At 46.0% G+C, this 16,311-nt stretch overlaps 1 protein-coding gene across 1 annotated transcript in view; it reads right to left on the reverse strand.

Annotated features, from left to right (window-relative positions):
- Positions 1–2,380: 2,380 nt before the first annotated feature.
- Positions 2,381–16,311, reverse strand: part of LOC135375742 (uncharacterized) — a 185,656-nt gene continuing 171,725 nt past the window's right edge. The window contains exon 7 of the mRNA XM_064608397.1: positions 2,381–2,509. Coding sequence (XP_064464467.1) covers positions 2,453–2,509 — 57 coding nt within the window. The 3' untranslated portion in view covers positions 2,381–2,452. The remainder of the gene's footprint in view (positions 2,510–16,311) is intronic.

Consider the following 16,311-nt stretch of genomic DNA (forward strand, 5'->3'; position numbering starts at 1 on the left):
GCGTCACCGTTGGATTGTTTGTTTGTACTGTTATTTCATCAAAGATACCTGATTCACTTCTATCTCATACTGTACCATTACATACAGCACTGCAACAACACTATTTACTGAAGCTAGGGAATATGTAGTTGATACTCCTGTCAAGAAGACTGTTGGTGTTGTCAACAGAAGTTACCGCTGTGCTTTGAAAGTGTTGCAATTCCTCACAAACATATTAGATACAGGGTTGTAACAAAACAGTCTAAGCATTTGCTTATACCTACTTCCCACTCCTTTTCCAAGAAAATATGTAAGGGTGGTGTGGAGATGATTTCACTTCATGCAGCTTCATTGATGATGGAAGCAAAAATAATTATTTACATAACTATTTACACCTGTTTAACTTAGAGACAACGGAGGGATGGTAGTTGACTGTGTGCTGCCTCTAGCCGCTGGGAAAATAACTTACATTGTTGTAGTCCTCATCCTGGGACATGACTTGAAGGAGGGACTCTTCATAATGGGAGTGCCCCCCAGAGGGAAGGCATATGCAGCTATTCAGCCTCTAGAGCATATGCAGCTACGCCTACATAAATTATGCCAGAATTATGTCCTTGAGATATCTACCAAAAGTGCGTCAAAGAAAACCGATATCTGATGCTTCATCGTCCAAAACACAACGCTTATTAGTACTGCATATGCGGAGCTTTCTCAACGACACCAGAAATGAGCTAAAAGGAATGAAACATTTTGCCGCACCACACGGGTACGGCTGCGACGACGCACTGAGTGGAATAAAACAGATCTGTATAGGAAAATGAATGTATATGTGAAACGCATCCAGCATAGCTTTTATACGTCTTATGCCTCTTACCAGTGTGTTAAATGTCATGCAACACATATGATTGGTTTCCATGTATCCCCTTTGGGTGGATACAATGGGGTCTCTTCCCTGCTAAGCAGCCATATTTTTCTCGTTCAGATGTCTCCCAAAAGCGCGTCAAGGAAAACCCAAAATTGATGCTCCATCGTTAAAAACACTGGCTCATTTGTACTGCATATGCGTAGCTTTCTGAATGTCTCCTGTGTAGGAGAATGAGCGTATGGGTGGCACGCCTATCTAGGCACAGCTTTCAAACGTCCTTCATAACGAACCCTGAAACTGAAAAAACACACACACACACACACTAAACAGGAGTCTCAAACACAGCTGAAAATGCATTATGCAACAGCTGAAAGTTTATTCTATCCCACACAGGTATATACATCAAGGGGGCATAGGACACTCTTTTTTAGAAGATCAATTATCACCAGCTGGCCTGCTTTCTCGCCGCTCTTTACTTTTAGACGTCTTGTACCTCTCTGAATGAGCACTCTTATCATTTTCTTGAATGTCATGCAGCACACATGCTTGCATTTCCACGTTCCTCCCTTGAGGCTCAATGGGGTCCCTTTCCTGATAAGCATCCAGGTAGTTCTCATTCAGATGACCACCAAAAGTGCGTCAACGAAAACCCGTAACTGATGCTCCATCGTCAAAAACACTAGGCTCATTTCTACTGCATATGCGGAGCGTTCTCAATGACATCATAAAAGAGTGAAAGGAATGAAACATCTCTCTGCTGTTTCCCACGATGTACTTTGAAATATTCAGAGGAATTGCTCGAGAAAGCTTAGAAGACTTTCTTAGAAGCAGTTTTGTGAGAATGCCTAACAGAAATCCTCATAAGAACCCCCAATAGCAATCCTTGTAGGAACCCCTAAGATGAATCTAATGAATTTGTCAGAAATTGTTCCATAATCCCACAGAATCTTCTTTAGAATCCTTCTGAGACAGATGCGAGAGATTCTGTTAGATTTTTCAGAGTCTGTTAGATTTTCTGTTAGAATCATAATTCTAGCATTCGCAGCGCCCAGGGTGCCTCACTACTAGCTCTCTCTTCACGTCGTCTGCTACGAACTTCCGCCACCTTAACTATCATGCACAGATCGCGATGCGCTTCCAAAAGTGTAGGAACACTCCTAGCGACTTACTACTTTTTAGAGTTGAGTAAATACCTAACAAACGAAGCTTGGAAAAGTATGTGACATCGGTACACAACATCCATGCATGCTAAGCGTGGGCGTCAACATTGCAGTTTTGCGACATTCGATTCTACAAAGGGTGACGCCAGGCTACACAGAGGGGGTACTATTAAGGCGCCTATCTGTCATCTTCTCCGTTTGTGTCGACATACTTCTTCACCTTCGTCGCTTCGAGCTGACGCCGTTGAAACTGATGCATCTCTGTGAAGGTCTCCAGTAAGGAAGCGCGTTTCTTTCGCAAATAGCCGTGAAATTCCACCCAGTTAAGGGCAAAAACAACGATACTACTGCCGAAAAGGAGTATGTAAAGCGAGCAGAAGGATGCACATAGGTTTTATTCCATAGAGGCATTGACAACCAAAGCTACCTATGGATATCTTCAGTCATCCTATATCTTCTTGCAATAGCCATTGTGACATTTCCCAGGAGGTGCCGTTGTTGGGTTCTGAAACAGCAAAATATATCCATACATTGTAGTATATGTGTAAAAACACACATGTTCTTCAAGTAATTCTGGAAAGCGGAAGTGCAACGACAGAGCCCGAGACGCCCGTATTTCCCTTCAGAGGTCTCACCTTCACATTACACTGGTATAATACTCTGAATTTGTAGTTTTAGTTACGAGGGCCGACCGTTCAACCAATATTCTTCATATTGTTTCTCAACAGCACGGGATGGCATGTAACCGCACGGACAAGATATTCAACGGAGATGTTAAATTTAGATCCAAATTCCCGCTCTTGCACACACTGATTATTCTCATATTGCACTGCTTACGGGTGGGTCGGTATCTTATACCTAAATGGACTCTTCACCTATTTCTCGCTCGTCACAAACACCCTGCAATCGCTTTCTCCCCATCTAACTAGTGTAACAACATCAACAACAACTTCCGAGATGATAGATATGGAGTTTCGTTGCCAGGGGCGATACTGGTGGTGATGTGGGGAATGAAATAATGAATGGAACGGCCCCTTCACAATAAGCATCGAAGTCATGGGGAATCATGAAAGGCGAAGAGGGCTTTGGGGGCAGAGCTTTGGAGGGCTGGATGTGGCCAGGGGACAAGCAATTTTGTGAGAGAATTGAGGCGAGAGTCCAGCTCGTTAAAGGCTCCGGGGAATACTGTTGAGGAAGGGGAAGATTTGTAGTGTGGGTAAAGGAGAAGAATGTGCTCTGGACCTTCTACAGCACCGCAGTGGCTGCATTGGGGAGAGTCAACTTGTCACAAGCGGTAACGCCACTGCACCGTAAAAGCCACATCGAGGCGGGAAGCCAGGGGACACACAATAGACTGAACTTCAGTCTGTGTTGCGTACGCCCTTTCTCCCACAATGAACACTGGGGTTTCTCTTATTTTATCTGCAGTTAAGGCTTTACCCTGTTTCCCGCGTTCACTGCGCCACGGGAGCCGACTTCGGTCGAAACAACCTGTTGTTCAGCCTTCATGACAGTAATATGTATACGGCCGGTGTGTTGGGTACTTTTAGAGCTGCCAAGTTGGTGTACTGAATTTCTGTACAGCCTGCTCAAAAAGGCTGTACGTCGGTGACACTGAGCGTAGGGCTCCACCAACGTTCTTGTTAACATCGACACGGTAAGCGTTTATCACAGTTACATATTACTTCAGGTGTAGGAAGCCACCAAATTATCCTGGTCCCCACCATTCCTCCTTCCCCAATCACACCATTCATAATCCACGTGTGGTCTTCTTCGCTGTAGTTTAGTTCCGCTTCCTCACGCAAACGAGAAGAGGTCTGCCTCATCCATTAGCACAGCACAGTTCATTCTAGAGGGTTGAACCATAGGCATATTTCCTGTTTTTGGACTTAGTCAAAGTTATCTCTGGGTAAAGAAAGCACATAAGCAGGGTACACATATTCGATCCATTAAGCTAGAAGGGAAAGTCACTTCTTCTCGGAGAGCATAATACGATAAAGTTTGAATTTTTGCGAAGAAAACTAAGCTCGAACACAGCTACGAATGTGACACATACATAATAACAAACAAAGAAACACTTCCGTTCACTTCTACTGATAGAATTCGAGCTAAAGGCTTGAAACACACGATAAGAACAAAGCACACCACTTAAAGAACATATCAAATGCAACGCAACAGGATCCGCGTGCAGAACTCATAAAATAACCTGCCCAAAACAAGACTTCACCATGGTCACGTGGTAATTCCATTAAAAACGCTCGTCCAATCCGACAGACTCAATGCAAACGTGATAACAATTATTTTATAAACCACTATTTCACGCAACAGTACATAAATGTATCACTCGTGTCACACGAAAAGGCAAACAGAAAGCACTGACTTGCCAAGTGGGGTAGCAGCTTCAGAGAAGCGCGCGCGCACGCACGGACAAACCCACACACACACACACACACGCACATTATTGGTAGGCACAACAAACGCAGACACAAAGTCTATTTCACAACCACATAAACCAATATTATTCCTCAGGTCAATAATGATCCTACCATTGTCAGAAGACGGAACACACATGTATGTGAACGCGAAACAATAGTTCTTGATTCGGATGTAATAGGACATCGCCATTCGACCGGCGCGAACCCAACAAGAAAGGAACGTATTTTCGCTATACATCCAAGAGAAAAGGGTGCCGTGCTTCTTCGCAGCAATCATTATAGAGAAGTGAATTAACTTCGTTTTGTATTTATTTCCTTGCAACCATATATTTGGCAGGAATACTTTAGAGTGGTACGGGTAAATGTGAACATCATTCGCTACACGCTGTCTCATCATTTTTAAACCAAACCAGTCGACATGTGTTTATAAGCATAAATAGGTAAGTCGCCAATGACTCACTTAAAAGAGAATAAAATTGTCATTTCATCATCATTGACTGCAAGCTTCAGTGCCCAACAGAGCAATGCGCGCCCATCAGCACGCCTGAGGTTCACTTCGCACACACACGATACCTTTCTGGATATATCCTACTGCCACCGGAAGCAAACATTTATTGCAAGCATAATCATCTGCTTCGCGTCGTATTTTTTTAAGAGACGCCAAAAACGCCTCACTCTCGTCGTGTCAAATAGTACGTAAGGACTGATACCAACGAGGTAATTTTTATTTATTTATTTATTTATTTTATTTTTTCTTGAGAGTTTAGTACTTGTACGGATCATCTGTTGTTGCAGTGTTGTTACGAATCTGCTGTTACAGTGATAAAACAATGCGCCCAAACTAAAGAACCACGTGCGGCTCGCGTGGGGGCGCGAGCCGCACGTGTCCGTTCTCGCGGTTTGGACACGCAGACGCAGTCTGGCGCGCGATCCGTTACCGGTTCTCCGTGCGTGCGCACTGTTTTATCACTTTAACAGTGTGCACACATGGTGAGTTTAAATGCTTCGTACGAAGCACTAAACTCTCAAGAAAAATAAAATATATAATTTAATAAAAATTACCTCGTTGGTATCAGACCCTACGTACTATTTGACAAGACGAGAGTAAGGCGTTTTTGGCGTCTCTTGAAAAAAATACGACACGAAGCACATGATTATCATTGCGATAAATCTTTGATTCCGGTGGCAGTAGGATATATCCAGAAAGCTATCGTGTGTGTGCGAAGTGAGCCCAAGGCGTGTTGATGGGCGCGCATTGCTCTGTTGTGCACTGAAGCTTCCAGTCAATGACGATGAAATAACAGTTTTATTCCATTTTAAGTTACTCATTAGCTACTTACCTATTTAGTGAAGGGTCGTATGCCTATAAACACATGACTGATTTGGTTTAAAAATGATGAGATTTACAGCGTGTAGCGAATAATGATCGCACCTACCCGTTCCACTCTATAGTATTCTGGCCAAATATATGGTTGCAAGGAAATAAAAACAAAACGAACTGAATTCACTTCTGTATAATGATTGCTAGGCAGAAGCACGGCACCATTTTCTCTTGGATGTATAGCGAAAATACATTCCTTTCTTGTTTGGTTCGCGCCGGTCGAATGGCGATGTCCTATTACATCCGAATGAAGACCTATTGTTTTGCGTTCACATACATGTGTGTTCCGTATTCTGATGATGGTAGGACAATTACTGACCTGAGGAATAATATGGATTTATCTGGTTGTGAAATGGACTTGTTTGCGCTTGTTGTGCCTACCAATAATGTGTGTGTGTGTGTTTGTGTGTGCGTGCGTGCGTGCGCGCGCTTTTCTGAAGCTGGGACCCCACGTGACAAGTAAGTGATTTCTGTTAGGGTTTTCGTTTAACACGAGGGATACATTTATGTACAATTGCGTGAAATAGTGCTTTATAAAATAATTGTTATCGCGTTTGCATTGAAATCTGTTGGATTGGGCGAGCGCTTTTAATGGGATTACCACTCGACCCTGGTGAAGTCCTTGTTTTGGGCAGGTTATTTTAGGAGTTCTGCACGCGGATCCTGTTGCGGTGCACTTTATATGCCTTCTTGAAGTGGTGTGCTTTGTTCTTATCGTGTGTTTCAAGCCTTTAGCTCCAATTCTATCAGTAGAAGTGAATAGGAGTGTTTTGTTTGTTTGTTAGTATGTGTCTGTCACGCTCGTAGCTGTGTTCAAGCTTAATTTTCTTGGCAAAAATTCAGACTTTATCGTATTATGCTCTCCAAGAAGAAGTGACTTTCCCTTGTCGCATAAGGGATCGGATATGTGTACCCTACTTCTGTGCTTTCTTTACCCAGGGATATCCCGACTGTGCATGCATATAGCATTATGCAAGAATTATCTGATAGTAGAAATGCGTGTCTTTGTCACAGTTTATTAACGTGTGCCTCGTTCTTTTATTTTTTCTCTTATAGCTATGTGAGCAAAAGTGCATGTAATTTTTCACTGCCCTTTTCTTATTTTCTCTACTTTTACGCAGAAGAAAGCCGCCTCGTAATAGTGTTCTATTAGTGGAAGTGGGGTTGTTTGTTTGTTAGATTTTGTTGGGTGCTCGATATGTTGATGAAGTAAGCAGTGCTTAATTTTGGAGCTATGAGTTTTTGAGCAGAAATGCTGGTATCTGAGCACGTAGTACAAATTCCTCTATTTCTCTGCTCCCTAAGAAAATTTCTATGTCGTTTTTCGAGCAGAAAACAGCAACCCGCGTTTAGTTTACGCGAAATAGAAAAATGAAGTTGTGTATGCCGCAGGCTTATGCCTTTTCCCCAGTGACCAGTGTTTCGTACGCGATGTCGCATGTCTAGACTTGTTGTCTTTCTTGCTGCAATTTTTACCCTTCGCTAATACCTTGTTGTTGTCGTCTTGTGCTAGCCGTTGACCTTCGTAGCTAGGTGCAGTAACGCTGCGATTATTCCTGGGCGCTCCGTGTTAAGCCTTTTCCCCGTCGCTTGTTGTATGCGTAGTCCTGTGTGTGTGTGTGTGTGTGTGTGTGTGTGTGATTTCTCAGCAGTGCCTTTCAATTTTCATCCATAACAAATTCAGTGTATATCGCATTATGCTGCTGGAGTAGAAGTGATTTTTCCTGATCGCGTAAGGCAATTTGTGTATACCTTTGGCTTGTGCATTCTTTACGCAGGAACAACGCAGCTATATGTATCGCATTATGCAATGATTTTCAGATAGTAGAAGTGAGTGCCTTTTTTTTTCAGTTTATTAACGTCCGTGTAATTTTTCACAGCTCTTTCTTATTCCACTGCTTTTGCTCAGAATGTAGATGAGGGGAAACGGTCAGCATCTATGTAGAGCAGAAGAAAGCCGTTTGGCGAAGCTGAGTTCACCAGAATTGAATTTTCCGATTTCCCTGCACGCTTAAAGGAATTTGTGTGCCCTTGTCCTGTGCTCTCTTTATGCAAGGGCAATGCGGCTGTGTATGTAGTATTGTGCAAGAATATTCTGATACCAGACATGAGGTGGCAGAAGTGGGCGGATTTTTTTAGTTTATTATCGTGTGCTTCGGTTTTTGAAGTCATAGCAATTCCTGCACAAGTCGCGCAATTTTTCGATGCTCTTTCCTTTTTGCACCGATTTTACGCAGAAGAAAGCCGCATTGTAAAGCTGAATTCATGAGAAGGGGGTTTGTATGTTTTTTGTTTGTTAGATGTCATTAGGAGCTCGGTATGTTGAAGAAGTCACTTATTTGCAGTTACGGGTATTTGTGCAAAAAATGGTAGCGCAGGCCAGAAATTCCTATGAAGCATGCCACCCTCACTGTAAATTAATTATTTTGGATGTGAGTCTGCTTCACTGCATGACAAGGCTGAAATGGGAAGAGTGAAAAAATTGGAGCGCTTGATTAATAGTGATCCAAGTAATAGGGCAATTGTAGTTTACATAGAAAGTAGAATTTTGAGGCTCCTAAATTGTAGTTGAGCTTGTTAAGACTAGTACGGACTTTTTGTGATAGTCTTTCTAAACTGCAATGCAATAATGAAAATCATTAATATAGTAGGAATTCAATCACATCATATATCTGTTCTAGTAAAGGCTTTCCGTCTTGAGCTCTGACGTGCACTAATGGAACTTTGCCTCCAGACTTTCGCGCCTTTTTCCTCGCGGGTGTAGCCTCAGACAACGAGTATGTGATCATAGAAAAGATTGTGCGTCATGTATTACATAAGCCTGGTTATGATGTTGAGCGTTCCAGAGTCTCAATTATTATTTAAAAGAGCAGTGGTAGTTTACTGCTGCTGGGATTCTAATGATTGAAAGTACCATGATAAGCCTTTGGGGTGAAAATCGCTAAGTTCAGCGTTCATGCACGGTGATTTTTTTTGTTGTTGAATTTTAATGTAAGAATGAATATCATTAAGTAGGAAAAAAGAAATAATCTTGCGATTCAATAAATAATAGGAGTGTTTCTCTTTGCCGCTGCCTTCGTTAGACAGGATTTGGTGACGTCAAGCAGTTGCTCTATGTTTCATGTATCTGTAGCAATGCATTGACCGTTAGTGGAGAAAAAGTACAGCAATAGAAAAATGGGAAATTGATCAATAATGCGCATTTTCCTGGATGGATTTACGATGAGCACTGTTTTTAAATAATTGTTGTGTTTGAATAATGTTTGTGAATAATTTGAATAATGGAGTGTGCGCGTTTAGAAATAGTTTGATGCTGGTGAGTGTGTTTTGCACTTTGTTCAAGTATTTCTCTGCACTTTTGTTCCCCTTGTTCTCTGAAAAACGGGATTTTTCCCGGTGTGACAGTGCTCGTTGAGCAACGTCATGCCGTGGCTCTATTGTTTCAGGCAGACTTTCTCCAGGGCAGTTGGGTTGGGCATTAGTGGAAAAAACAGTGTAGCCCTGATACAATAGGATGACGTCATGGCCAATGAGGAAGGCTTGCAGAGGGCGCAAGGATTCACTTCTCTCTTGATCACTGGCGGTTGTGGATGCCTTGATTCTGCTCCTAGCAATTGCGTTGGCCATTAGTGGAAAAGTGTAGCCTCGGGTGGGGTACAGCTTGCCTCAGATGGGGTACAGCTGTGTGGTTCGTCACTGGTGAATGGAGTGCGACTCATTCTGGTGAATTTTGTGTCGAGAGGATTTACAATGAGTCAATGCAGTGTACGTGTCTGATGATGCTGAGTGTCTTTTTCGCTCTGTTCAAGTATTTCCTTTCCTCTGATGCCCAGCAGTCGTGATATTTTTCCTCGTGTGACAGGGCTCCTGACATGCCCTGACCTGCATGTTTTCCTTTGTTGACGCTCTGTATTCTTTGTTGTGGAAAAGAAAGATTCATGTTGATCGTTCTTGTCTCGACGACGACGCTAGTGCTGCCGCACCCTTGATTTGAATGGAAATGGAATGGAAATTCTGGGATTAAATTAGCTCAGAAAGTAACCGCAAGAGGGACACATGCATGACTTTATACAGGAGAAAAAAGCATTCCGATTCAGTTCTGCGCCTGGCTGTCGGACGGAATGGACGCATCGCTCTGCGCTCCTCGTGACTGCTGTTGTGGTGGGCTGATTTTTATGTAACTAATTATTTCGTGCGTGCTCACTCTGTCCCGACTTCTTCTGATTTTCATGCCCGTGCATGTCGGGTGCTGGTTGCCGTTGTCCAGGCATCCCCGCCATTTTCAATCTTCTTCTGTCTTGGAAACGAGGCTAGCGCTTGCGTGATTCTTAATAATTTTGTAGTGAGATTAGTTGAGAAAGTAACCGCTATGGGGGTGCAGATGCGAAATTTGTAGCGGAGAAAAAAGGCATTACCAGTCAGTTCTCTGCCTGGCTGTCGGATGGAGCAGTTGCACAGTTCTGCACTCCCTGTGACTGCTGTTGTGGTGGGCTCCTTTGCTTCTGTGCCTGACTCTTTTTGTTGTTAGCTATTCATGGTTAGCATGTTTACTTTTGCTTTCACTGCAGTTTGCATTCCCCTGCATTATTGAGGTTAGTCACTGGTGAATGGAGAGCGACGATTCTGGTGGATTTTGTGTCGAGAGGATTAACAATGAGACAATGCAGTGTATGTGTCAGATGATGATGAGTGTCTTTTTCACTCTCTTCAAGTGTTTCCTTTCTTCTGTTGCCCAGCAGTCGTACGATTTTTCCTCGTGTGACAGGGCTCAGAACATGCGCTGACCTGCATGCTTTCCTTTGTTGATGCTCTAGTGCTGCCGCACCCTTGATTTGAGTGGAAATAGTGCAAGAACGATTCTTAATAATTTTGTGATTAAATTAGTTCAGAAAGTAACTGCAAGAGGGACACATGCATGACTTTACAGGGGGTAAAAAAGCATTCCGATTCAGTTCTGCGCCTGGCTGTCGGATGGAATGAACGCATCGTTCTGCGCTCCTCTTGACTGCCAGTGTGGTTCGCTGATTTGTTGTGTAACTAATTGTTTCGCACGTGATCATTTTGTCCCCGCTCTTTACGATTTTGATGCCTGTGCACGTCGGGCACTGGTTGCTGTTGTCCAGGAATCCCCGCCATTTTCTATCTTCTTCTGTCTTGAAAACGAGGGTAGCGCTGGCGTGATTCTTAATAATTTTGTCGTGAGATCAGTTAAGAAAATAACCGCTAGGGGGTGCAGATGCGGGAACTATAGAGGAGGAAAAAGCATTACGAGTCAGTTCTGTGCCTGGCTGTCGGATGGAGCAGTCGCATAGTTCTGCACTCCCCGTGACTGCTGTTGTGGTGGGCAGCTTTGCTGTGTGCCTGATTCTTCTTGTTGTTAGCTATTGATGGTTAGCATATTTACTTTTGCTTTCACAGCAGTTTGCTTTCATCTGTATTATGAGTGTTTTTCTCCTTGCATGTCCAGTGCTGTCCTACTTGCTCAGACACGCCACGATGATGTCACAGCTGACGTCACAGGATGTCCAGAACTGGTGGTTACAGCTGTGATGCTTTGCAAGGTGCCTCTGTGCTCCGTCGCTCAGCGATGATCAGCGGTCGTTCCGGACCGCTTTCTTCAAGATGGCGTTATTTATCTTCAACGAAACTCCTTCTGTCCACTCTATTCATATATATCTTTTCTTTTTTATGGACGCTCGTTGCCGACAACTCACAGCTGGCCTGAACACGCGATGCTCCCCAATTAGTGTGGTAACTCACTGGATGATGCTGGTTACTGTGGGGGGCCCCAATTAGCTCTAATTGCTAATTAAATCGTGTTTAAGGCCTGTTGTGAGTTGTGGGACGAGCGTCCATTCCATATACTGACCTCAGACCTGCCTTGCGCTCTTGGAATTCTGAGGTTCTACCTCAGAACCCCAGACCTTGCTGTGGTTCTTTTAAGGTTCCATCTCAAGACCTAGCTCTCCGTAGGCCGTAGCTCTCCTACTGTTACATCAGCAAATCTTGAGATTGAACATAGGGCCTCACCTTGGTGCACCTTACAGCCTTGAGAATTTCTGTGGGAATTTTTCAGGGGACCTTTTCGTTGGAGAGGTTTGCAAGGTTTTTTGGAGTAGAATTTAGTTTGGTGAGTTCTACTTTAATTATGTTACCTTCATTAAATTGGCAACGTGAATTAAGCATACACCAAACCGTAACGCCAAAACGTGAAATTTCACAAGTGTCATCCAGATAAACCGCCAGGAAGACATAAATTCAATTATATTCGCATTCTGTTATAAAGTAAAGCTCTGCTTGCACGAATCGCCCACAACTTGTACACCAATACGAACGTTACACAAAAATCACAATGAAAGAATTGCTAAAAAGCGGGCGAGCTGGAGACTATAGTTCATATTACTAAAACCCGAGACTGGAGAACAACGAAAACGGATGGACACTGTCCGCGAGTGTCTCTTTTTGTAGCTCCCTAGACGCAGGTCTTTTGGTAATATGCCAACAGAAATCACAGTACTGGTGTGAAAAATACACTACAACTTTTGCATGACCAGTCATCTGAAAACACAACAAGCGCAAATAAGGTAAACAGTAGATTCACACGTAAATTATTATTACAGGCTAGAATGGACAGATAAAATTGCAAGCAGGAGTTGTTGCGATACTTTCTGCTTCTATGAGCTTCAAACAGGTTGGCGTACGCCAAAATGAAATATTGTGCAAAGAATGTACAAAAGCTGGAATATTTCGTTTCGTTTAGTTTAGAAAGAAAGAAAAACTACAACAGCAACAACGCGAGAAACATGCGTCAGTGTCGTTTTTACAGCTCCACTCCGTGGGTTCGCTCCAGCCACGCATCCCTATTTCTCCTTTTTTTTTTCTTGGGGGCCGTACATTAAGTTCCCGCTTTTGTGATGCGGTTCTCGGAATCGCCTCCCTCTGCTTAGAGCAGTTACGCGCCACCTTCCATGACGTGCGTGTGTATTTGCTTCATCCTTTGTGCCGCTTATTAAGAAGGTGTCATGATGACGTGTGTGTACGTGAGGCTCTTGACAACATTTGAGTTGTTGCTTCTGTGGACGACGTCGAAAGTAGCAGGTGCGTTGGTGAGTCGGAAGGGCATCACTTTAAATTAATATAATCCCTCCGGTATAGTGAATGCCGTTTTTTCGACATCATCGTCCGCCATAGGAATTTGCCAGTACCCAGAGCGCAAGTCCAGAGAAGAAAATAGATTTGCATCACGGAGGGTATCCAGGGCATCATCAGTCCGGGGCATCGGGTAGACATGGCGACGTGTGACCTTGTTCAGACGACTGTAATCAACGCAGAATCGTATGCTGCCATTCTTTTTCGTAACTAAGACAACAGGCGACGCCCAAGGGGTGGATGAGGGCTGAATAATGCCCTGAGAAAGCAGGACTGACACCTCCTTTCCGATGATCGCGGGCTCTAACGCAGAAACTGTGTACGGGCGCTGACCAACGGGAGGGGAGGCGCCGGTGTCGACGCAGTGATGCAGTCATTTTGCAACCCGCAATGGCGACTTGCCAAGATCGAAGAGGTGGGAATGAGTCGTTAACAGTGAAATGAGGGACACGCGGTCATCAGAGCTCAGAGGAAAGGGTAGAAGCGATCATATTGGTCAGGTCAGTAGGATCAACAGCCGTGTGCAAACGAGCGGGCCCGGGCGTAATGTTGAGGGGAGCAAGGATGTCGAGCGGGTCACAGTCCTGGGCAGTGGCGACAACGAATCCAGCGGGTAGGAGAGCAGACACGTTCGGCGGAGTTGGTTATGGGAATGTATGCTTGGTCGTCTGGAACGACGTGAGACACGGTGGAGGAGCAAGCCCTTTGGAAGCTACTGCGTGAGCGTTGGGCGACGCATGGATGCAGTAAGATGCGCGGGAAGAAGACAACTGGTTCGGAGTAACAGGCGCGAACTTGACGGAGCGAGGAAGCAGGATGAGGGCAACAGAAACAGATAGCTTGGAAGGCGTAACGTTGGGCTCGAAGTCAAAGCACAGCACTGCACTGAGAAGTACTTCTTCGCGAGCACAGTCCCAGCCCAAGATTACGTCGTGGCAGCAGGACGACAAGACAAGAAATTCAACTGGGTAAGTAACGTCTCGGATAGTGACCCGTGCGGTAAAAGTCGCAATGGCAGTCAAGAAGCAGAGAGAAATGAGAATCAAGAGAAATGGCAGTCCCAGAAGCATCCTTAATGCGGCGTTCGTCGTAAGCAGTCGTCACATTGTTTAGACGTGAACGTAAATCGGCAGTAATACTAGTAACAGACAGAGCGGCACCGCTGTCGATCAAAGCGACGACAACGTGGAAATCTACGAATATGGGAACCATGTTTCGAAGGGATGATAAGGGTGGTCCGTCAGGCACCGTGGTCACAGTCCGCCACCGTCGGAATGCAGCTACCGGTTTTCCGGGCGCGGCGGACTCTGAGGTCGAGGACGCCGCGTCGACGGTGGTTGTCCAGGATACGGAGAAGGGGATCGACTATGTGGTGGTGGCGAGGAGGATGCTAGTTGGGAATAATTATGTCCTGGGGACATCCTACAAGGTCTGGCGGTAGCTTCCCGGGGTATATGAGACAGGCCGTTGGGTCCAAGCGCGGCATAACCGGCAGGATATTCATTGTCGCTCCAGTATCTGGGTTGCATGTCACGACGGCGTTTACTGCAAAATCGGGCATGGTGTCCCCGAATTCCACAACAGAAACAGGTGCGTTCTTCGCGCTGGCAATAAAAAGAAGTGCCGACCATTGGCGGGCCGGAGCCAGGTGAGTCGTAAGATCCCGGAAAGGGTGTGAGAACAGCGGGTTCAGGATGAGTGGGAGTTCCAAGTGGTTGAGCAGGCGGAAGACGAATGACATCAGAGTACGTGGGGCGACGTGGGGCGTAGACGGGCGTAGACTCTGGAGGTGTGAGGCAACTGGCAATTTTCTCACGCACAAGATCTCGAAGCGTATCATGACGATAAGGCGGAGTGGTCGTGGGAACAGGGCCTGGTACCGGAGCGACACTGATCCCTGCACGCACGAGTTCTTCGCGTAAGACGTCGCGAATCATGCTACGAAGGCTGTCTAATGTGGACGACGCCGTAAAAATACCTGTGCCCGTAGAGGAGAATGCATGTAGGGAAGTTATTCGTGCATTTCTTGCGTCCTGAAGTGAACCACAAAGAGACACGACGTCAGCGGCGGTCGTGGGAGCATTCCTGACAAGAAGTTGAAATGCATCTTCACGAACGTTCTTTGAGAATGTGCTTGATTTTGTCGGTGTTGGACATCTTCTGGTCCACCTTCGCACATAAGGAACGTCCTCAATGTACAACGGGTAGGGTTCTTCGGAAGCTTGCACGCGATGGGCAAGTTAATGCACGGCATCCGCTCGCCGGTAGGCTCGGCGGCCAAATGACTCTCCGGCATTGGTGGTAACTTCCACCCGGTCAGTAAAATCAGCTTTGTGGTTCAAGAACCACTTTTGGGTAAGTCAGGCAGATTGAATATGCCATTGTAGCTGAGAGACAGCAGAGAGAAGGAGACGGAGAACTGGTTGCTGTTGTGTCGGAAGCCAGAACCGGACTGGCCCGAGATTTATTTCTCGCGCTCCGTGCGCCAGGGGGGAGGCTGGCGCTGGCGGTGTCGCTGGCAGTGTGGCTGCTACAGCCCCCCCCCCCCCCTGTAGCTCTCGTGTAGCCCCCCTGTAAGCGCCGGGGACCATGAGACGTGGCGAGAGGCCGGAGGTGGGGCTGTCGGCCTAGCAAGCAGCGGAGATGAGCAGCAGGCGTCCAGCTTCTGAACAGAGAGCGCAGGTGGAGAGCATGAATGCTCGAGGTAGGCCGGCTTCAGTCGGTAGAGCGAGATGGTGTCTTGCCGGCCGTCTGTCAAGATGGTGAATTGGTGTGGATCCTTCTGGACGACGGGAAATGGTCCCGTGTATGAGGGCTGCAACAGCTTCTTTACGGCATCGACACGGACAAAAACGTGGGTGCATGTGCTCAAATCTGGGTGCCGGTAACCGGAAGAGAAATGTTCTGAGCGGGCGGGGGCGGGACGGAGGTTGGCCATGATACGACGAAGGTGGGAAACGTAGTCGAGCGTTGAGTCGGGCACAGGGTCTTCGGACGGGGCGAGGAATTCGCCCGGAAGTCGAAGGGTTGCCCCATAAACCATCTCGGCGACGGTGCAGCCGAGGTCGGGCTTAAATGCTGCTCGGATACCGAGGAGTGCGATGGGAAGCGTGTCGGGCCATGGTGTGCTTCTGTTGGCTCGTAGGGCAACATGAGTTGGCGGTGGAAACGCTCCACGAGTCCGTTGGCGGCAGGAGGGTATGCCGTTGTTCGAATGCGTCTGGTGCCCAACAAGTTGGTCAGGGCGGCGAACAGGGCGGACTCGAACTGGCGCCCACGGTCGGTCGTGATCACTGATGGCGCACCGAATCGGGCGATCCACGCACTAATGAGGGCGGTGGC

The sequence above is a fragment of the Ornithodoros turicata genome, chromosome 1, assembly GCF_037126465.1.
Source record: "Ornithodoros turicata isolate Travis chromosome 1, ASM3712646v1, whole genome shotgun sequence".
NCBI classification, from domain to species: Eukaryota; Metazoa; Arthropoda; class Arachnida; order Ixodida; family Argasidae; genus Ornithodoros; species Ornithodoros turicata.